The 23,685-nt window shown below is 39.7% G+C and overlaps 1 protein-coding gene across 6 annotated transcripts in view; it reads left to right on the top strand.

The window, feature by feature from the left end:
* Positions 1 to 23,685, top strand: part of LOC135489190 (pro-neuregulin-1, membrane-bound isoform-like) — a 101,531-nt gene that overhangs the window by 51,999 nt on the left and 25,847 nt on the right. For 2 of the 6 annotated variants that reach the window (XM_064774428.1, XM_064774421.1), the window contains exons 2-7: positions 3,995 to 4,157; positions 4,953 to 4,991; positions 7,826 to 7,935; positions 19,828 to 19,887; positions 21,119 to 21,307; positions 22,761 to 22,856. In XM_064774428.1, the coding sequence (XP_064630498.1) occupies positions 3,995 to 4,157; positions 4,953 to 4,991; positions 7,826 to 7,935; positions 19,828 to 19,887; positions 21,119 to 21,307; positions 22,761 to 22,856 (657 nt within the window). The remainder of the gene's footprint in view (positions 1 to 3,994; positions 4,158 to 4,952; positions 4,992 to 7,825; positions 7,936 to 19,827; positions 19,888 to 21,118; positions 21,308 to 22,760; positions 22,857 to 23,685) is intronic. The other 4 variants (XM_064774437.1, XM_064774446.1, XM_064774454.1 and 1 more) reach the window with 4 other exon arrangements.

Here is a 23,685-nt window from a genome sequence, read left to right as displayed (position 1 = left end):
CTGGCCTCGAGTCACTTTGCGCACGGTACTAAAATCGAGTAGTGCGCAAATTACAGCAGTACCAAAATGCAACTTTCAAACCTCCACCGAAAGAAGAGTCACATGCGCCACCATGCGACGGGTTTGTGGTTTAAGTGGCCTGAACTGACCTGGGGCCGGCGATTTGATCCGTCTCCGTGTAGACAGCGCAAAACCAGTTACAGGTGATCCGGCTTCAAGTGGCTCGAGGTAAGGAGGGCTAGAACCGTCCTCGTGTAAAAGCAACTATTGTCAATGGCCTTGTTAAGCTTGTGAAGGTCTCATTACAATGGCCTGGTTTAGCTCCTTGAGCTACATCTCACTGACGATGGCCTTGTAAAGTACCTTAAGGTCTCATTACAATGACCTTCATGAGTGACTGTAGCGCATCGATTGCCCCATGCTACCTAGCAAATGAGATGCCACAGCCTGCTGTTGTCTTTATGATGATATAAACTATACTACTATTGACGTCTGCCGAGAACTATAACGAGATCATTCCATTTGTCAATGGAGGGAGGTGCTGATATGTTAGTGCAGTTGTCTGTGAAGGAATGTTGTCTATACTGCCCAAAACATGTTAAATACCTCTAGCTGTCATTGGTGCTGTTGATATCTTTAAAAATACCACTCAAATTTAACAACTCAAGTTCTTGTAGTCACTTTGTGTAGATCTTTCTTGACCAAAGAAAGGTCATTCAAAAAGATGAGTAAGCTTATGTCACGGAACTCTCTGAACTGTTGTCATCCTGCTCGTTCCTTCTAAGAGGAAAACGACATCAAAGTTGGATCAGTCACAAACAAGTTTGACTGTTTGAAATGGCTTTCACGAGATGATGTACTTTGATAATCCAACATTTTTTCAAAACATCTGCAAAAAGCATATTTTCCTTTCAGGTCCCACTTGTACTTTTAAGAGGATGTTTATTCCTTGGCGGTTTGTGATGCATTTCATCAGGAAGAATGTTCTTTGCTAGTATATATCCAGAATCTTGTTGAAAATATTACGTTGGGGAGGCTGGCTCCTATTAGCTGTTTTTTGCAAGTGATGAAGGGGCTTTAATGGAGATGAAAACGATTTTTGTGTTTCTTTTTTTATGGAGCTGTTTTTAAGTCATGTTAGTGGTGACTGAATACAAAATGAAGATGGTGAATCGGCATGACTAGTGCAATAGATGGTCCCTGATGCAGCCCACTTCGAAAACTAGGAATAACAGAGCCAGTATTTTATTGACAGTTCGGCATTAAGAATACTAGAACTTCAATCCGGCTTATCTTCATCTTTTGGAATCTATTTCTATTGCTGCCATTGCGACTGCCAATCAGATTCGATCTACATGCGTTAACCTTATAGATTACTCTAGCTACGATCGTTCATTCCAACCAGAAATCTCTAAAGTCGTCCCAAATGTTAAAGGTTGTCTGTTATGGCGGGTGGCAGTCTGCTGCAGCAATGCACAGTGATTGTGCGCGAGTCCGGGATTAGAATCTGCGCGAGTCTGGGATTAGATTCTGTGAGTCTCGGATAAGATTCTTTGCTGAAAGAATGTCATATAATACATAGGGATTAGTTAGTTCATGAACGCGATTTAAGATGCCAAAGAACATGTAAACAACTGACAGGGCTAAGACCCAAAATTGTCCTGGCTTATGAATTTTTGCTAATACTGGTGATGTTTGTTTACAGATTGCTTTTGTGTATTCATTAAATCAAAGCGACTGCTTTGATAACAAAGATGGTATAATTCCCTGTCACCAGTCTCTCTTTTGCTATAGTACAGGTTGTATCAATGAAAAGACAACACTTGTTCTTTATATCATGAACTTCCTCTGCTGAAAGTTCACCTTTGGATTCTGTGTGAGGCAGCTTCGTCTGGTTACCTTTCCCCGGCAAGTAATTGGCGCCAATAATATATAGGCAATGATAGGAGCGAGTGTATCTAGATATAGATATACACTTCGCTCTCCTTTGTAGTGGAAGCAATTAAAGGTGATTTGTATTATATAGTAGTTCTTCAGTTGGCAATTAATGGTATAAGAAGAGGTGGTATGATCCAATATGAATTCTGCGAAGTTTGGTTTGGACTGTGGCAGATAGAGAAAATTTGTCTAAGACAGTAGAACCTCTCTATTAAGGACACCCTCGGGACTGACAAGTGCTGTCCTTTATAGAGAGGTGTCCTGTTTAAAGATGTCAAATTGAATGGAAACAACCAATTTTGGACCAAACCTAGTGTCCTTAGAGAGATTGTCCTTAATAGAGAGGTGTCTGCTAAGGGATGTTTCACTGTATACCAGCTTATCACTAGTATATTTTCACTATTGTTGCTTGTCCTTCACCTTTGACCTTGACATGAGATAAATCAGCAAGGTCACATTTAGCATGTTGGATTGCTAGCGCCACATCTACAAGCATAAGCAGAAGTATAAGTAGCACGCTATGAAGACAACCTTAGCCCAAAGAGACAACCCAGATGACATAGGGTTCAGATAAGTTATCACTTCCTTTGTATGTTGTTATTCCTTCGAAAACACATTGCCAAATATGTAGTTAGTTGCATCAGAAATAATTGGACGGCCTCTAGACATTTGACAACAGCTAAATTAAGGTTAAGATCTCTCAAACATTCTTTCTACAGCAATATTACATCATATATCCTGATAAAATTGTTTTGATATATCTATTTCTAAGTACCTTTACTTTTGATACGTCATGCAGGCCTATTGCAGATGCGGTGGCATTTTGCGGCAATATCAATCTTGGCTATTTTAACTTCAAAAACGGGCCAAGCGTCAGTATTTTGTAAAGAGTAAAGATCAACGTTAGATTAGTGGAGAATATATTCGCGTCTTCGCTTTGGGAATGAGCATATCAAAGCTAAGATTATATCTTGTGACATTTCAAAAGTTCTGGGTTATTTTTGTCAATATAGATTTTACATTCCTTTTCCTCCCTCGCAACTCAGCGATTATATTCAATATTGAGGTTGCCTTTCAGCATCATTGGACTTTTTTCTCGAGCCTTTCCTTGTTGTTGACATCGTCAGATATGAGAATAACGTCAGTTGGGATATTATTCTATTTGTACAAATATATCAGACCTTTCCAAATGAAAGGGAAGTGTGGAAAAAAAGAAAGTCCAAAATATACAAAAAATATAAATACATGCCTCTAATAAAGAGGATGTCCTGCCAACATTGGTGATAAAGTATAAATATGTATATAAAGAAATAAATAAATTATAAACATTTTGGTCAATAGTGAATGAACAAATAAAAGAAAAAGAAATAATTCAAAAAGAAAGGAAATACCTTGCAACTGAATAAATTGGTCAAAGTAAAATAGTCGAGAGCAAAAGCATTGCCGGACCAAATTCAGAATCCCTTGGACATTGCAAGGTTAGACTTGGCCAAGATGAGATGGAGCGAGACAGTGTGCAATGATAATTCAACTAGGCAATATCAGGGTATGTGTTTATCTTGTTAGTGTTGATGAGAATGGGCCGCGGTCAGGCTAGAGTGGTCAGGGCTGTTTTCCGCACCTGGGTGAAGCTGGCCAATCGAGATAAGAGATGTCCACTGTCACCAATGTTGTTGTGGATTGTTGTTGCTGTATTAGAGAGTGAATTTACCAAGTCATGGTATCACGTTATTGCCAATAATAGCTAACCATGTGTGTTGATGTCCATAGGGTTCCAATTTAGCTGTAGCATTTACCATTAACTATAATAAAGGGATTTAAATCCATTTTTTCTCCTCATACTGTATATCATGAGCAATATTTTCTCTCAAATAATTTTATAATAGTTATTTTCAGAATGGCAGAAGTGGATGTGTCTCAATTTGCGATGAAAGTCTTCAGATGCAACAAGTGTCCTCTGTCTGTCTATACCTTAAATGGTTCTAGTTTATCAGCTATTGACACCATTATATTGAGTCAGTTTGATACTAAGCATATTCTTCCTTTCTCTTTGCAGCAAAGCCTCCAGAAATTAAGCCCATAGAGGACATTATCATAGAGGAAGGTGAAAGTGTCAGAATCAAGTGCCGGGTGAAAGGTTACCCTAAACCTTTAATTAGCTGGGCCAAAAATGGGAAGGTGCTAAAAAAGCGGAAAGGTGTTTTAATAAGAAATACAAGGTAAGGTGTCACTACATTTTTCTGGTTTTCTGCTTAATTAAATCATGAGTTATGTTGCTTTCCCCCTTCCTGATTGAAGTTGCATTCCCGGCTAAAACAGTACGAGGTCATCCTATCAAGGTCAGGTCAAGGTCATTCGATGGCAGTTAGGTCAAGGTCATCCTATTGTTGTGACCTTTGCCTTGACTATATTCAGCTAGCTGATCGCTTGTCCTAGGCAAGGGTTTAAAAAGGGAATGCAAAAGATCTTTCCTTAGGCAGCGCCATTAACACAGCATTAAAGTCTATAACTGACTTGATGTGTTAAGATATTTGAGACATTTAAATTTCAACAAAAAGCTGCTCCTTTTTACGAAACTGCTTAGCTCTAAAACTAAAACTAAAGTTTGGTTCTCATTTGCTTGACATTATATTTCATTCAGAGTTAGCTTAAAACTGAGGGGTTGTTAGATAACAAAAGGTGTTATTCAAAGTTTAGAGTGGTTTAGATTGTCTCATAGTTGATCACATAGGCAGGGCCCAAAGTTGACAATTGTTGAAAATTGGCCCATAGTTGAGCATAGGCAGGGCCCAAAGTTGACAATGGTTTAACATTGGCCCATAGTTGAGCATAGGCAGGGCCCGAAGTTGACAATGGTTGAAAATTGGCCCATAGTTGAGCATAGAGAGGGCCCAGAATGTAACTATAGGGTGCTGTAGTGCCACTAGTCAAGTGTTTTTCTTTTAAGGACATTCTCTCATCTCTATCTCCCTTCCCTTGTCTCTCATTGTCTCCTCTCTTCTTAAACCACTCAGTGAAAAGGTTGATGACCATGTTGAAATATTGACAGAAGGGTAAGTCGGCGTGACATGGTAGCTGCTTTGCTTTCAATTCATCCGGTTCCATTTGTAAAAAGTCCTAAAATCAGACTCAAAAGAGTATGTTACACACTTATGTCTATTTCCAGCACTGTGCTTGTATTGGGGTTGAAGGATTTTGAATTTCTCCAGTTTCTTGTGGCACTTTCAAGAGATTACTCGAAAACAGTGAGCACCACTGTTGGCAGATTTGGGTTGACAAAGAAGCCACTGTCAAAATATTGATTGCGATCTCAGCATGCAAACTGGTGATTAAGTTTGAGAGTTGACAACCAAGCCATTTTGCCTTCATGAACCTTTTCGATCCAACATTGTCCAAGCTTTCATCCTGCTGACAGATGGGGCTGTAGGCCCAACATGCAACCATCAGGCAAGCTTTGCCTCTGACCATCCATCCACTTGTTGCATGGGATTGTACATGCATCATGCACCCATAACCATCCTCTTTTAATATCATTCAGTTGCGCTAAAATCTGTAGCCACTGTCATAATCATGTTTGTGAGGTGAAGGGTGATATGTGAGGAGGCTGACATTGTCCTTGTCTCAATCTTGTAGATAAACGGTAAATTATAACTGTGGTAGATTTTTAAACTTTTTCTTTTAATATCAAAATTGAATGTAGATGTTATCAATCATTATGGTAGAGTATGTCTTGGCAATTCCACTAGTCATGTACAAAAACAAGTTACAAGACAACTGGTACCTCACAGAAACTGTTTGTTTTAGATAGAGTATTTTGACTTTTTATTGGTTAATGATTTAGAAATGAAGTAATATGAGAGTGTTCCTTCAGTGAATCAATGACAATACTGGCCTACTACTAAGCGGATTAAAAAAGTGCTTGAAGCTTGATTGTATGTTGATAACAATCATTTCCACCTGCAGAGGTTGAAAGAATGAAAAGAAAGCGACAAGCATCCCTTTTTCATTGCTCATCCTCTTGAAACAGATTTGCAAATAGGTGTCATTTTCAACTCATTTACTCCCAGGGTCGGACAGTAACTTTTGCTAGTCATCCAAATTAATTGAGGTATATAAGCTTTTTTGCTAGTCTTCCAAATTAATTGAGGCATGCTTTTTAACTACCCCAGTTTCATTTCAGTGTTACAGGTGAAATGAATGAATAGGCATTTTTATCTTTCGCGGTTCGTTGGGGCTTGGAGGAAAAACCGTTGAAAAAAAGTTCCGCAGGTGAACAAGTTGGGTTGTGGCCAATGCCACCTATGTTTATATTTTAGAACTGAAACTCTGAATTGCCACTTCTGAAGAGCCACAACTTGATGCAAAATTTTTATCAATCAATGTTTTTTTAATGATATTATGTTTGAAAATACATGTAAATCTAAATACTGCATGGGCAGAGACAATTCAGGGCTCAGAACAAAGCAAGGGTTTGCCATAACTAAGATCAATAAAATAGACCAAAGTGTAGGCTCCTTACTTTCTCCAGATAGGTTTTTGGATCAGGCCGGAGAGTGAATATAGACCACTTTGAGACAGGACTGTTGTACTCTACTAAAAGTGCTATTGCTTACATTTTCATTAGCATTTGAATTTATTCAGTCCTTGCCATGTCGACACTTCTTCCCATCCCGTCTTTGCGTCGATCCGGTGCGATCATGCCTCATATAAGACTGTACGCTGTGTGTTAATGATTTCCTCGCGATGGTATGTGATGGCAGTCTCATTCAAACAGAGATGAGTGGCCCAAGTGGTGATCACTTGGACATGCTCTCTGACATGTAATCAATGAAGAACGCAGACTAATGAAAAATGGCCACGTTTCTCAACTGTGTTGCACTTAATTGGTATGGTTCTGCCATGCTCGACATTTATAGGAGTTTGCTGATCTTTTCTAACAGTTTCATTGTTGACATGCAGTCTAAGAATGTTTTCCGGAATTTTATTATTGGCTTGGCCGTTTAAAATCAATTCAGTTTTTGTTTTTGGTTGTGGGATACAGGCTTGTGTAACATCTTGAACTGTTTGATGTGAAGCAGGAATATGATGTCCTCTTTTTCAGTGAATATTGGCTTCCTTTGCAATAGCATCTTTTGTGAACACCCTGTACAGCTAATGGTGCTAATAATAAAGGGAATGATGCTTTGAAATTCATCAACGTCAGCCGATTTTATCCAAGCAATATTAATCACTGAATCAATCTTATGAAGAAAAAATTGAAGTCTGGATTTCATCATGTTATTTATCCAAACATTGAAAGTTGATACTTTTTTCATTCAAATGAGATATTCTAATTAAAATTATCTCTGAAGATGATAACGTTTTCAAATCAAATTGTTGCCAAACAAATATTTTCTTTCAAAAAAGTTTTTGGCCAGGAAATTGATAGAGTTCTATCAGTGCCACCCTTAGCTGGCCAACTTAGGCACAAGATATGTCGTTGTTTTGTAAAAAATGGCTTCCAGCAGGACCGCATCTTCTCCAAACAGGATTAATGAAAACTCTATGAACTGCAATAAAGAATGCAGTAGAACGGGGTGTAACCTTAGCCTGCCTGAAATTCGCAAGGCAGACACCCAAACTGCCCTCCAACACTGGTGAAAATCATTATCAGAACGGCATACTACAAGTGGCGGCGCATGGTGTCAAGTTGGCACATTATCCTCATGGCTAGGTTAATCCAAGGCCCAAGTTGTCCCTTTAACTGTCAAATCACTTATCATACTTTAATGAAATCTTATTCAATTTTGAGGTTTTAAGAATAGGTTTGTTTCTTTGAGTTGCTTGATACTATGGACGTTAGTTTCATAATCCCATACTAATTTTGAAACACGTTTCTTTTTTGCAGGCGAGGCTCAACAGTGCGAATAAAAAAGTTACGGATACGAGATGCGGGGAACTATGCATGCATAGCTAGGAATGCACTACAATTAACACGAGAAGAAATGTTTTTAGCAGGTATGTTTATATTTTATATCTTTCCACTTCCATGAAATATTTTCCAATTTCCATTGGATGAATATTTCCATCTCCATGAAAGTTTTTTTCCATGTGAATTTAGATTTTCCATTTTCAACAAATGACCTCATTCGAACGTCTGCTTGAAAATGATGAAGATGTGCATTTCACATGATGTTGATGTGGTCATAGTGCATGGTATTTAATTAATTGTTTACGTCGCACCAGCCAAAAGCAATTAATTGGACGTCAAATGCTTGCCTTGCATTGGAAGCTGAAGAGGAGAAGTTGACTCTTGTTTCACAGCTAGATCTAAGACCGCTTCATTAATTACTATCAAAACAAACATGCCATGACCATCAGATAGTTTGGTGCTGCCAAACCATCGGAATTGTCTTTCCAAATTGAACATGTTGAATAGTAACAATCGTCTACGTGCTCATTTTTGGGTAAGAGTTCGATATTTAGAATGGTTCGTGAAACTGTGTGAGTATGTGATTTGTCATTAATGGTCTGTGTGCAAAATGTTTTTGGCGGAAAGTTTTTCGCAAAAGTCCTCGATCAATTTGTGAGTGAGAAGAGCGTATGCTGATAAAAAAGTTTGGTGTGAAAATGAGTGATGTGTGAGGATTTCTACACTGAGTTGGTTCCAAAAAAACGCTGACCGAGAAGTGGATCTTTAAACAGCTGACTTGTAGTCTGCTACAGACAGAAATCAGGCTCTCACTCCGTTGGAGCAGTTGTCGGTATTACGTTGCGATTTTATGCAAGAGCGTCATTCCAACTTGACATCGGCAACATGTATGGCGTTTCCCAAGCGACGGCATGCCGTGTCATTCATCGTGTTTCTGCTGCAATTTGCGCACAGAAGAGGCTATTCATTCATTTTCCGGAAACAGCTCAAGAAAGGCAGAATGCTGCTGAGGACTTCTACGATATTGCGCCATTTCCCGAAGTAGTGGGTTGTATAGATGGTTCTCACATTGCTATTGTGAATCCTGGTGGAAACTACGCTCTTCGCTTCATGTGCAGGAAAGGATATTACAGTATCAACTGTCAGTTTTTAACTGACCACGAGTCCCTCTTCACCAATGTTGTTGCGAGATGGTATGGTTCAGCGCAAGACTCCCGTATCTTTGAGGAATCGCAAATCTTCAGAAAATTCCTGGCACACGAATATCAAGGCATTTTGCCTGGTGATCCCGCTTACACATGCCGCACACTTATGCCAGCTCCAGTTCGCAACCCAAGGATGCCAGCTGAGAATCGCTACAACAATGCTCCAGGGGGGTGATTCAAAGAGCATTCGGAGTTTGGAAGAAGAGGTTTCCACTGCATGCATTTCAAAGGGAATTCATCTGAGATGTTCAGTGAGTATGCATACAGTTAGTAGGCCTACCGGCCACTATTCAGGTTCATGGCCTTGTGATCAACTTCCGAACGTGACATTCTGTAAAACGTTATTTGAGATTAAACATGCCATCCTGAAAATCAGCATGCATGATTACCACCTCATGCAAGGCGATGAGAAGTTTTTGCATCATTTGCCGTTTGCTTGTTAAAGATCCGTACTTTATGCAACCTGAACTCTGGTTGAAAGTACGTACCATCCTAGGCCCGCACCCCTGACATGATAGTTGGCGCTGGTATGCACTAAGGTAGGAAGGTTTAACACGATATGGTACTGCATGAATTCACTTGCTGCACAGTGAAATTCATACTCCTGACTTTAATTTGCATTTGGATCACAATATTACCATTGTAGATGCAACTGCCTGCTTACATAATTTTACCAAATGAAGAAATGATCCTTTGCCAGAACCTGTCAGGCAGACCTTGTTCGATGTGATATTGAAAAACCAGATCAACTCGTCCACGCAGTTGAGACCGATGTGAGAGGCAGCTTATTTCGACAGAGGTTCATCAGGCAGCATTTTAATGAGTAAGTGAAAAGAATGAAAGAAAAACATTTCCGTTTTATCTCCATTTTATTCCGAATTTAGAGATCAATACACTTTTGCTTCAGCTTTTCTTTGTGGAATTCTGTTTTCACGTCTTAGGCCTTTCATTTTCATATTGCTGCCTGTTTCTGCAGTTCGATCAATTCCATCTTTGCTTGGTGTTCATCTTTCAGGTAAGACAATGCTTCAGTCATCTTCTGCTCTGCCGGAGTTGTCTGTGGACGTGGGGCTGTCGCAGGTTGCTGTCGACGAGGAATTGTCACAGGTTGCTGCGGACGTAGAGCGGCGACGGCTGGCTTTAGACGTGGAGCAGCGACGGCAGGCTGCAGACGTAGAGGTTTTATTGGCATTAGTTGAGAAGGGACTGCTGATGAAGATGACTGCTTGCTCCGATCAGTTGCTGGTTTATTGAGTTGTCTGAAAGTAAACAAGAAAACGTGGGCAATGCAAATGACATTGTAATTGTAAGAACGCTGAATACTGGTAAAATGCATATGGGGGACGTGTCCACATTCCAGACGGCAGAGCATTTCCTGAAAGGAAGAAACTCCTCAAATCAGGAATGCTATGTTGGTGTCTCTTACCCTGTTGATGTACTAGAGGGCTTGAATAATGGCTGAAAATCAACCTGCGTCATGTCTAAGTCACCGAAGTCTTCTTCAACCTCATTGTCCTCATCATCAGAAAGGTTTTGAGAAACATGACTTTCACTGTAATAGAAAGCTACAAATACGATAAGAATAACACTTTAAATCAAAACCTGTGTTTTCTTATTGTTCTCATGTCCATCCTGATGGATGTTCATATCCCATTTTGTCAGCATTTCCAAATTAGAACTTCCTTTAATCAAACTAATCCACCACATGGAAAGTGAAAATCTGTAATGATGTACATTACATTGCAGTAAGCCACTTATATATTTGGATTATCCCCGTATATCATAGATGGAATATTTCAATGCAGCTAGAAGACATACTAATACTTATGCTAAACTTAGATTTGATGGTGCTAGTTTCAGTTATGAAACCACATCTCATTAACTCCTCCACTTCCATTTCATCTGAGTACCGCTTGGCCATAATGAGGCCAGGAGTCCGAACGGAATTCTATTTGCCCCGAGCCAGCAGACTACACGGCGACTACTCATAACTTAACTATATTTTCCTGTGTAATGAAGTTTCAATTCCCCGTTCAACTATCCCATTTCCCAGTTTAGCTTAATGAACATTTGGCAGTTGACCAACAATAATCATCGCACTACCTATAATTGTTCTGATTTCATTCACAATTTTTACCACAGGATTTCCTTGAAATTTTCCAGTTCTGCTTTTACTGAAGCCTAATGCTTACCATCAGATATCCTAGAAAATTCTTCAGTTCTACTTTTATTGAAGCCTAATGCTTACCATCAGATTTCCTAGAAAATTCTTCAGTTCTTCTTTTATTGAAGCCTAATGCTTACCATCAGATTTCCTAGAAAATTCTTCAGTTCTTTTTTGATTGAAGCCTAATGCTTACCATCAGATTTCCTAAAAACTCTTCAGTTCTTCTTTTACTGAAGCATAATGCTTACCATCAGATTTCCTAGGACAAATGTTTCAGTTCTTCTATTATTAAAGCCTAATGCTTACCATCAGATTTCCTATGACAAATTTTTCAGTTCTTCTTTTACTGAAGCCTAATGCTTACCATCAGATTTCCTAGAAAATTCTTCAGTTCTTCTTTTATTGAAGCCTAATGCTTACCATCAGATTTCCTAGGAAATGCTTCAGTTCTTCTTTTACTGAAGTCTTATGCTTACCATCAGATTTCCTCCAAATTTTCCAGCTATCCTTTTTGAAGCCTCTTTTCTTCGCACCAATCAGTGTGGCGTTCTCTTCTTGAAAGATACAGCCCTACATTATTAAGTTTGCCTGGGTGTGGAGTGACTCTTATTGGATGTCTCAAGTCCCTTGGAACATGTCCAGGGAGTTTAAAGCTAAGACTCGCATCGGGTTATCGGAGAGTTGATGAGGAGGCATTGATTGACCAATTGTCTGAGGGTCTCCCGAATAGCTTACTGTTGGTATCAAACATATGGCATGCTCAGGATTGCTGTTAGTATGGGAGGTAGGGTGTTCCACCAGTTTTGTCTACCGTCTACTGTTAGCCAATTGACTGCTGCTGCTAAGGTCAACAAATACATGCCAAAGCTGCTGTTAGCCCCTTGATGGCTATTGCCAGCGAATGATGAAGCCGTTCAAAGTTGTTGCTGGTCCTTAAACTGGAGCCGTTGCAAGCTTAAAGATTGCCAATGCTAATGTTAGCCTCTTGACCGCTATCACAGCAGCAACAAGTGTTATCGAGCATGTCAAAGGGCCGTATCAAACTTTAGTCACCCTAATGATTATGATCTGTTGATGATTAGCTATCAGAATGCTGTCTCAGTGTAAATGAGTCATTAATCCAGGGTTGCACATTTTGATCGACTTATACATTTCCCCGAGTGTCAACAGTCCAGACAGATTAACACGTAATTAAGCGCTGGTCTGCTGAAATAGTTCCCAGAAATACATTGCCATATTTCTGAGAATTGTATATGATATATGCTTACTTTCTGATTCATTTGCAGTTGTGGAATCAAAAGTATTATGAAACAGTTAATCATTGATACTGATTGAGGTCTGGGAGGATTACGTCTGGCTGCTGGTATTGGCAACAGAGTAATTGCTCCCTGATACCTTTTGATCTCCCCATTGACATGGCATAGACTGCATTTAGTCATTAAATCGACATTGAATTGGAGGATGAAACGGAGAAGACAAATGGTGTGTGACTTGAAACAGATGAGAAGAAAGTTGGGGAGGGGGGTAATTATATCAAAGGATCATAGGACTGCCTACATGTACAAGGCTTAATTTGGAGAAAAACTTTATTGCACTCTAGATGAAAGTATACTGGCTTCCCTTCTGTTCTTGTGTTCTCTCTGATTGTCAGAATTTCCAAAACTTCTCAAATATTTTGTTGTAAATAGAGCTGGAGTTGTTTTTGTAGTCTTTTTGTTACCTCACCATGGTTGTTTGCTGAAGGCATAGTTTACACACCTGATGAATTGGTATCTGGAATCTTCTACAAACCTGTGAAGTTTCTAAACTTCCTTGTCTGTACATCTAAACTCGGAAGTTATGCTAATTGCCCACAGTTCATTATCAGGTTTAATAGGACTGATCAGTTCAGGTTGTTATTGGGGATTCTGAGAGAATAGGTTGCAGGCCTGATTTGCGAGTTCACGTTGATAGCCTGAACTACCAGGTGCAGTTGGGAAGATCAAAGCTTCACTGGCTGAATGGGATTTTTAGAGTCCATGACGAACTTTTAGGTAAAGTTCCCAGGCCAGGGCCCGGTTTTTCCAAAACAGGTTTGTTAATTCAAATAAAAACGAGCATCTGGACATCTTTGAAGAGCCACCAGTCGGCAACATCAAACAACGAACCAAGTTACCTCGGGTTCGTTTGATAGTGACTCCGTCGATCAAGACACTGGGCAACATCCTGCTGTACTGGATCATGGAGACAGTGACCTCCTGGCAGAGTACAAATGCCTTTCAGTCACTCTAGATTCCATATCTATATCTTTGTCCTGCTCATGTTTCTCTTTGCGATGAAATCTTTACTGTTTGAAATATGACTGATGTGGAATAAAAATTTATGGCTTTGTTGAGTCTATTGTCGAAGCCATTTTAAATGATGGGAGAGTGGAAGAACCGTTTTTAAACTATTATACTATACATTACAAGAAATATACTTTGGCGTCACCTATTAGGAAAACATTGTGATACACTTGTGATCTAAGCTTGACAAGATTATTCTTGCTTCCAGTTGAACAAAGCCTGACTGTTAATTAATCACCGCCCCTTCTGCTTTAACTAATTAAAATCACAGTCGAGAGAAAAGAAGCTACTAGCGTATGAACTGAAAACTGAAAACGAATCACCTGCTAAGATCAATCTCTCTATCCGCCCCTATAGTGCAGTTACTACAGAATTCTGCCGAAGTTGCTTAATATCGGGGAGTAGGGAGAGGGTCTTCCCAATCTTCTATAAAGGAAGCTGAGGAAATACCCAAAAGCCCTGTGCACCTCGTCAGAGGAAGCTGAGAACATTCTGGAAAAGTCCTGTCCCTCTCTGCGAGGAAAGTTCTGTCTTTTAAGTAGTTCATCTGATACTATTGATCTTGGCATTATACAAATATCTCCCTTAAATTTCTCTTTCCAAAACACCTGTGCAAGTGTGTGATTGGCTTTAACCACCTTGGAGCTACCTTAAGTGTGATACCTTACTTAACGCTTCATTGAAAAACACTATCAATCAGATTTGTTTATAATCATAGCGTGAGGAAAAAACATCGGTGGCTTTGTATATTTGCGGCCATCTTGCTTCGAATAAGAACTTCATTGATTGGTGATCGAATCATGAGCGGTAACTCGCAGACGTACGTCTTATCACGTATACTATTACCAGTTCATATTGACAGTTTGTTTTCACTTTAGCTTTCATTTACAAATAAAAACCGTGGGGTGTGTTTTTCCGCTGCAGGAAATGAGTAAGAAACACTGTAGAAAGGTGGCAACCACACAGCAGTGGATTATACTCAGCAAGTGTTTCCGCCTCTGCCGAAAGCCAGCGCAAGTTGCAGGTCTAAATAAGGCAAAAGGCTCAGTTGCCAATCAGTTTGTTGAGAATTTTCTGCTGCAGTTTATCCGTGAAGATTAGACTGCGAGGACCTTCATGAAAGTGAGAGATACTTTACGCTGTGCTTGGCATCATTTGGACCCAAATGACTCGGGCCTCACGCACCACTCGGAGACTTGGTGGTTATTTTTAGCTCTCGTTAACACTACCACTTGCTGAGCAGATTGGCTTTTTCTGCCTTAGTAGTAAACCGAACCTCTTAAAATTCCTCATGTTGTATAAATATCAAGGCGTACTATTTCATGTGACACACTTGCTTCAGACTTGCTCTGCTGCAAATCGCTGGCGTCAAACCAAAACATTTGTCGAAGTCGACAACTGACAATTTGAGATGGACTGTTCTTAAAATTGGATGTACCTGAGGACCTAAAACTGCAAGGATAGAATTTGAAACAATGGATTTCTTCTTATCAGGTTTGTTGAAAAAGTCTTATTTCATGACCTCCGTATTTATACACACAGCTTCTCATCATGTCAGAGAGGCATAGAAACATAGATGCAGTGTTTGGATAGGGGCCTACCTTCTACAAAAGGAAGATACTCGGCATGCTATCTTTCTATTAATGTACTTGGTAAACTTGCAAAATGGTTAGCCAGCCTTTGCCTACTACAATCTAGGTTGATTAACTCAGCCCTTTGTTGAGGGTATTGTGGATTTTTCTGGCTCAAGGACTGCGATATTGCCCGAGGCTATCGGTTGTCCTTTCCAAAATCCCTTCTGTTTTTATCCCGATCGGCCACAGATGGTCTGTCTATCCATCCATCAAGAAGACGAAAACACTCTAACTGGAGACTGCTTCAAGATTTTCTTTTCATCAAAGTCAATGAATAGCACGTCAGTAGGTGACTTGTGGAACAGAATTTGTATCAAATAGTGGTGTCTGTTTTCTAGAACACTCAGTTAAAACAACTGGCCTGATCTCACGATCCCCAGAATCAGTCATGTCACTTTTGGCCTATATAGGGAATGTGTCTTTCCAGTCTTCCGCTGAGATTTGTAGTGATATAAAGAGTGTGATCCTTTGTGGCATCAAGTCATGAGCCAGGCTGTCTTGCTTGTCAGGTCGCATTGGCCTCATTCATTACTAGAGGAAACCAACCATTGACTGACAAAATAAGTTAGGCCTACATTGTATTTTTGTCATGTCGTCATATGTTGTCATTCCAACTGATGCAGCGGTCAAGGTAAACTGTGCACCCCCTGATCATGCATTTGACCATGTCGACGCTTTATCAACACTTCAGAAGTTCTAATGCACCCAACCTATTTTCACATAAAGTGGTGCAAACATTCACCCAAACTGTCAAATTCTCAAACCCATCCATGCCATACTATATTCAGTTATAAATATTGGTACTACTCCATGCCATTTGGTTTGTCTTCTAACCTGGTTTTCAAATGGCGTCCCCTGCGGCACGAAGATGAACATCATACCCTAACTCAATCTTGTTCACCAATATTATGCATCATTCAGCAAGACAATTTCATAGTGAACCAACAGCGTATTTAATCATTGGCTATTGATCTTGGCAGGGAGAAGCCCATGTTGACCCGGGTCATTATCTCCAGTATGGTCTGGTGGGGTTCAGTCACGGGCAAGTTGGTTCATTGCCTTGGCCGATCATCATCCTCAGAGTAGTATAGGGACGAGGCGTATCGGCCAGTTGCTAATCTCTTTCTGGGCATGCTTCATTGCTGGAATCAGATACCTTTAATACAACATAACAAGGCTGTATTGATTATGGAGCCCATCAAAAGAACTCTCGACTCTTTTCCAGTACTTAGTCCAAGCAATACACAAACAAGAGATTTAAATTGCTGCTACATGTTCCTGCGATTATAATCACTGCTCTGTGGGACAAAAATATTTCTCTGTTGTAAAACTGGTTATCGCAGGGTTTGTGATTTGGATCACAGGTCTTCGGATCATCAATTCTTGACCTGAGGTACCTGCAATGACCACCAGCAATAAGCAATCATGGCAATGCATGTCACTGCAGTTTTGAGCGTGGGGGACTTTTGACCTGAGTGCCTCCAACTTTATAATATAAAAGTCTTGTTTTATGGAAAGTTTTCGATGCATCGAAGACTATTTTCATTGATTTTGTCTTCTATGTGTCTTGAAATCGTTTCCTGATAGGACAACGATGAACTGGATAGGTAGCTGCAAATTTGTACTTCTTCTTCATCATCACTGGATCTTCTAGCTTAATCTGCAAAATCAGCTGATTTATCATTGTATTAGCTTCCTGCGTGCACAAAAACAGACCTTCGTGTGGGAAATGGTCGGAAATCTTCTGTTCATTTCGCCATCCCAATTAACCAAATAAGTAGTTTAAGTGATAGCAATAGGAATTCCTTGAAGGTTTGGCTGTACTTGAGATGTCATTGTGTGGGCGTGGATGAGGAATGTTTCCTAATGAGAAGACATTAGACACCGCATGCAGATTAGAATGCTTAAGATTCTGAAGATGGAATGGTGATGGTACACTTGAGGATTTGGTGTGTGGGTGTGGAGCTAGCCACCAGGTCTATAGCTGTTTGTCATATGGTATCTTCTGGTGCCATATATGGATAATTCAGTTATCCATATATATGGATAATTCAGTTATCTATATAAGCTTACCAGTTAAGCGGCTCACAAAAGAGAGATTTTTATCGAAGTGACTGCAATCATAATCGCATACGGCAAAACACACTGGTTTTTCGGTGGTCATCATTGGTGCAGGCCACAATAACAGTGATTGAAATGGGATTTGGGGAAATTCGAAAGGGCAAAAAACGGCATCATTTTAGGAAATGCCACGCCCAAATTGTCCCTTTAATGTTGGAATTGGACAACTAGGTCACTTAGAGGATGTCAGGGAGCAATAAAAGAAGAAGTAGCTAGGATATCATGTCACAGTTCTGATTGATTATTGTTGGTTGGCTAGCTTTAACCGTTCAGATTATTTCACCATTAACGGATTTGTTAAACTAGTGGTCGAACGAACATACTTGGTCAGAGCCTCCATTCTGATTAATGGCTAAGATTGGTAAAGATTGTATGTAACTGTCCATTCCCATTTAGAACTGAAAGAATGTCTGATATACAATGTAGCGCTGTCTTCCTAAAGCCTACGTCCATTTGAGATGTGTCTCTGCGCATGGGAGGGGATCAAAAGTTTTCCCAGTTTTTACTAATCCGAAATGTCTGGTTAACTATACAGTAGAACCTCCCTTAGCGGACACCTCTCTATTAAGGACAACCTCTCTATTAGGGACACTAGTTTTGGTCCCAAATTGGTTGTTTCCATTCAATTTGACCTTTTCAACCAGGACACCTCTCTATGAAGGACAGCACTGGTCAGCCCCGATGGTGTCCTTAATAGAGAGGTTCTACTGTAGTTGATTTACATCTTAGGATGAATACTGAATAGAATGTGTGGTTGTTCCTTACCCTAAATTGTGTGGCTGTGACATTTGGTGAATGTGTAGGAGCTTGGAATAGGCAAATCCCTTCACCGACGGAAAAGTGATTTTTTCCACCCTGCATGTCCTAATTGCTTTTGGCTGTTTGCTGTGAATATTTGGGAGGGGAGAGTCACAACTTTTATTGACAACTTTGATACTTTTCTACCCGACTATAAGCACTATAATACTTGTCACTGTGTCTGTGAGAGCGTGGGAGGATATTCTCAGTCTCCAGCATGTATTGACAGAAGTTAGTTTCTTACCATTTTCACTGTAGATTTTGCTTAGTTCGGTATGTTTTCTGAAGCCGAAAAAGTGACATCAAAAAGTTTCATCATCCAGCATCATTTGCCTCGGGCTGGCGACGTCTCTCAGTGTATCTTCTGTCATTGACAGAACCTCATCTGATCTAGACATCATAACATCCATGTCATATTTCTAAGCACTTTTTTGTTACATTATTTTTCAACTGATCCATACTAACAACTTTTGGAGATATCTGGGAGAAAGTTTATATTTCAGGTTTGTGGTTGAGGTTCCCTCTGGGTAACTGGCTTTATATTGATATTGTAAGACATAGATTGATGTGTCATTTTGACCATTCCATCACATTGATTAGCTTCTGTTTCATCCGTAATTGTGTACACCTCCAGCACCCTTGCCTAAGGGTTCAAAACTGAAGAAGCGCAAGAAGAACAAGAAGAAAAAGAAGAAGAAAAACTCGAAAAAGAAATCTACACCAGGTTTGCTCAAAATCATGCATACCGAGTGTAGCCTTCTCTTCTATTCACTACCTACTGTAAACGGCAAAATTTTGGAACTTATTTATTTTTGCAATTTGCGAAAATTTCTAAAAATACCAATTTTCACGACTTTTATTTAGTTGGTTGTAAAGTTCTTTGCGTTTTTTATTTCGCCAATCATGGTTAATTGCAAAATCTGCAAAAATAAACAAGTTTATAGTAGTATTCCCTTATGGTTTGTTTTCAAGAGAGTACGTTTGTCCCATCGTCACTATTGAATGATCTTCTTGTACCAGGAGAGTTTGGTTGCAAAATGCTATAAATCCCTGCACAATCTGCTTTACATCTTGACCCCCAAGGTTTTAAAATGGCTTAGTCACTCACATGAAGTTTGTGGAGCCCAAATCTAGATTTTGAACCGTGATTTGGCATTTATCGTGTTTTGCAACAAAACCGTTCATTTCCAAAACAGCCCATGTGCGTGAGATCTGTGTGTTTCATTCTAACACATTACATCACTGGGTATAAGGGCCATTTACACACACTGAAAAAGGCCAGTTAAGATCAGATCGATTTTGGTTGTCTAAATGCGAACTAACCCACAATCAGGTCTTACGTGGACTGAAAGGCACTTTCCTTACAAAACCACCTGGAGAGCTTCTTTTCTCATTTGCATCTCCATTAGACCACATTAGGCGGGTTTTGTAAATGGGCACTTTTTGGCTGCGTGTGTAAACGGCCCATATAAGGTAGAATGGGGTAATTGTAGCCCCGGTTTAACTGTAGCCCCTGCCTATGATATTGATTGATAACCCAATGCATCAAACAATGCACGGGCTACAAATAAACTGGGGCTACAATTACCCCATTGTACCCTATGTGTTGATTGATATCCCCATGCATCAAACAATGCACGGGCTACTAATAAACCGGGGCTACAATTACCCCATTCTGTGTTTGTCTCCGTCTCTTCTTTTCTAACCCTGACTGCATGCTTCTTTACAGTTACACCTTTTGGTACATCAGGAAAGACACGTAGGCCATATAAAAAAAAAACAACCACAGGTAATGTGGTCGATGTTGTGTGTCAAATTGTTGTCGCTTTGTGTCCGGGGTTAATTTACCTAAATAAAGTTTGCCCACATCACTGTGTCCTATTGAGAGTGTATTCCATGAGCAAATCTGACTTCTTATTTCTGTTAACGTTTTTTGATTGCCACCCCCTGAAAGAGTGCCCGGAATGATGGTACCACAATTTGAGTGAAGAGTCCAGTGCACTGGGATGGGGATAAGACAACCTGGGTCTTCTTTAACGGTCATCAATTCTCGAGGTTGTTGTTGTTTTCTCTGTCAAAAAGAGGGATTGTGTCCCCACAGAATGTCTAAAGCATTGTTCTATTTGATGAAAAATCACAGCATTCTGAGCTAGTTGATGTAAATTACTACAACCACCCTGCGGACTTTTCCTGTGTTGATCCTGAGCAAAGCGTTTCATGGCCTCGAGCCTGCTGCAGTCATCTCATCGCCTTAGTGTAACAACATAAGACTTGAGTTTATGAGTCCCTGAGCTATTGTTAGCGTTGACACTGATGTTCTGGATCCACAAGCCGGGCTAACCCTTGGTATTTCACACTAATAGGCTATACTGATAAAAATAATGTAATCAATTGACCATTTTCAATATCCGCGTCACTACTGTCGAATGCATAGCGCGGGGTTGTCTGCGGGGAAAGTAGGGCTTCGTCGAGAATGGGATGGTTTTGTCCTGTATTAGATTGAAGAAGATGCTGGGGATGATGATGATTGTTATTGTCTGTAGATTGGTGGTGTAATGTAAGCTACAGAGTGGGTTGGTAGGGCGAGTTTCAGGAAGTGAACTCAGTATTTAGTCTTTCACTTCAGTGACTGTGTAAAATCTGTTGAACTGAAAGCTTTGAAAATTGTGTCATCTGCGCTGGTAAGCTGTTCAAGAGTCCACAGTATACATTAGCAGAGTCAATGTTTTAACCCTCGCTAAGACAGTCAGCAGTTTGTGTGCAGTTATCTTGTTGCTTTGTAAGTTATTGTCAGCTTTGATGGCAATCTTTTGGATTGAGAAACGGAAGGCCTGGGGTCCAATAGCTTCCGGTGTGGCATTTACTCTTCTATCCAGTGGCAAGAGTAACAGAGGATACTACGGATTCCTATCGAACTCACTAACATCACTCATTTACTGTCTTTATTAATTTCATGTTTTAATCATTGTGCGACTAATGCTTCCATATTTCTATAGCATGTTGGCCTTTACATCTTCCAGTCAGTCCAGTGACATCCCCTCCTATAGGACCAGTTAAGCCAAATATAACATCCAATTCCACAAAAGAGCCAACTCATATCTTGCCAACGACTGCTAGCACGCGCAAGCCAATCAGTATTACGTCTATAATCAGGAGTTCCACAAGTAGACCTTTACTTTCAACCGCTACAACCTCAAAATCTTCAACAGGTAAAATCGATGTTGTGAATCCAGTGGATTTTTCATCTAAATTTGTAGTCGCTTCCTTATACAAGCTTTTAGATTATCGCAATTGCTTTTTAAACATTGCTTTTATTATCCATCGTACATCGATATCCTCGCTTATTCTTTTTTTGTGAACTCCAGCCAACTCCCAGATTCTTCTTTATTTCATCCTCTTGAACATGTTGAAAGTGTCAAGCCATCTGAAAAACATACAATATTGAATAATTGCCCCTGCCCCAATTTTTTTCCCCTCCGCAAGTCCTATCCTGGCGAAAACCTTCTAGCGTTTTTAGGAGCAAATCTTGGCAATGATTCATTTCATTTGAGACATTGGATTCCTCTTGTCAACTTATATAGTTGTCTTTAAGTCATTTTATGTTTTTATCTTATTGCATCAGACAGCTAACCTACTTAATCATTCTGTGTGAGAGCAAAGAAAAACCTTAATTCCATATTGGCAAAAACTTCAAGTCATATGCACTCTTGATCAAAATATGACTTACCAGGAGTATTCTTATGTGTTGGCAATATCGAAAACTTTTTTCTTACCTATAGACACCTCAATGCAATCTTAAATCACTACACCCCACAGCATGCCATAGACAATATTCAAGTTCAAGAAGTTCGCAATCATTTGCACCTAATGTGCGCAGAACTTGTCAACTTGAAATTTGTCTGTTGGTAAAATTCAGCTATCCTCTTAATTTTTCTTTCCTGTCGAAATTGTTGCATGGTCCTCAAGGTAATGTCTGTGGCACTGCAGGTCTTTAAAATCTTATATCAATAGAAAAGTGAACGTTTTTCCGACTTTAGATGACACAATGCCACAAAAGAAAGTGTTTGTTTTTGTATTGATACGGGATTTTATAGACCTCCTTGACACAGTCTCAAAGGCAACGCTGCGTGATTCCAACTTAAAACTGATGACTTGTTCAGTACACGTTTATATTCTTCACCCTGTTTTCAGAACATACTTTTGTCACCATATTATACATTTGTCACTTCACTGTCGTCTATTTGTTGCCAAGTTTTGAAAAAATAAGGCTTTCTTCAGACAAATTTTCTTAATTATTTGTATATAACTTATAACTTTGTTATTAATTAACAAATTTAATCATAACAAATTTAACATCACGCGCCTGCATATTTCTGACACACATAATGATATGCTCTGGTTTCACCTATCTAAGACAGTTTCTGAAGAGTTCAGACAGACTTCAAATATGCACATGGATTCTTGAGGCGGTATTAGATAGGTGAAACTATAGAGTCTTTAGAATTTAGTATAACTGTCTTTGTCATGTTATTTATTTCATTTATATATTCATGTTTTAGTATGAAAACCTCTTTGGGTTTTTTTAACAACGGCTTATGGCCATCATGACTCTAGTAAAATACAAGTTATTTTCACGGCATTAACGTCTGCTTTCTGTTACAGTTGAATCCATATTGAATGGAAAAGAGACGACATCAACTACTACCACGGTGCAGCCCATCAGAACGACAGTAGCGCCACCAGAGTCAGTGACTGATGGTAAGAACATCTTTATCCCTCGAAATGGGAACAGGAGAGTCCCTCAGCCTATTTTTGAGTTGATCTGGCCGACAAAATCACTTGTTGGCAGGACACTCAAGGGAAACGGTCGCTTCAAAGATCGTGTGGTGATGTGACCAGGTTTTGATAGGACTACTTACAATTTAGGCCAGGGGGAGATTTTCTAACCTTTGGAACTAAGGTCAGTCCCTGAATGGTTAAAATGGCCACGCTGTGACTCTGTTCAGATTTAACTGGGTTAAATTCGGTTATTAATATCAGCCTTTTTCCCTAGGTCCTTGTCGGACTCAAAATGTCCCCGTTATTGGCCTTTATTAAGCAGTTTTCCAATGATCTTTGGATTTAATTGCCCCTGTGCACCGAATTCATCTCATCATGAGTGCTGAGATCTATATGCCAGTGAAATTGCGCGAAAAAAATATCAAATTCCTTCGCATTCGAAGTCAGTCTGCGCTAAAATTGGGATAATTGGAAACAAGAATATTGAATTTGTTGAAGAAGTAGATTGACCCTATACTTCCCAGCTGAAGAATTAGAAACACCCTACATGTTTCCTGGCTGAAGCAGTTTAGATTGACCCTACAGTATGTCTGAATGGTTGAAGAATAACAAAATGACATTTATCTCCTTTATCCTTGGAGTTCAAAGCCAAGTCAGATATTGTTTGATTTGAATATATCTTTCCATTAAAATAATCAACTTACTCTTTAGTGTCTCTTTAGCGAAAGCTTTACTACTTGAAAACAGAACCGCATCATGATTTGAGTGCAGAAGGTGTTAAGGGAATCTGGCTGAGAAGGAGTTAATG

The sequence above is a fragment of the Lineus longissimus genome, chromosome 1 (assembly GCF_910592395.1).
Source record: "Lineus longissimus chromosome 1, tnLinLong1.2, whole genome shotgun sequence".
NCBI classification, from domain to species: domain Eukaryota; kingdom Metazoa; phylum Nemertea; class Pilidiophora; order Heteronemertea; family Lineidae; genus Lineus; species Lineus longissimus.
The sequence above is the reverse complement of the archived record's forward strand: the minus strand, read 5'-3'. Positions and strand labels throughout refer to the sequence as shown.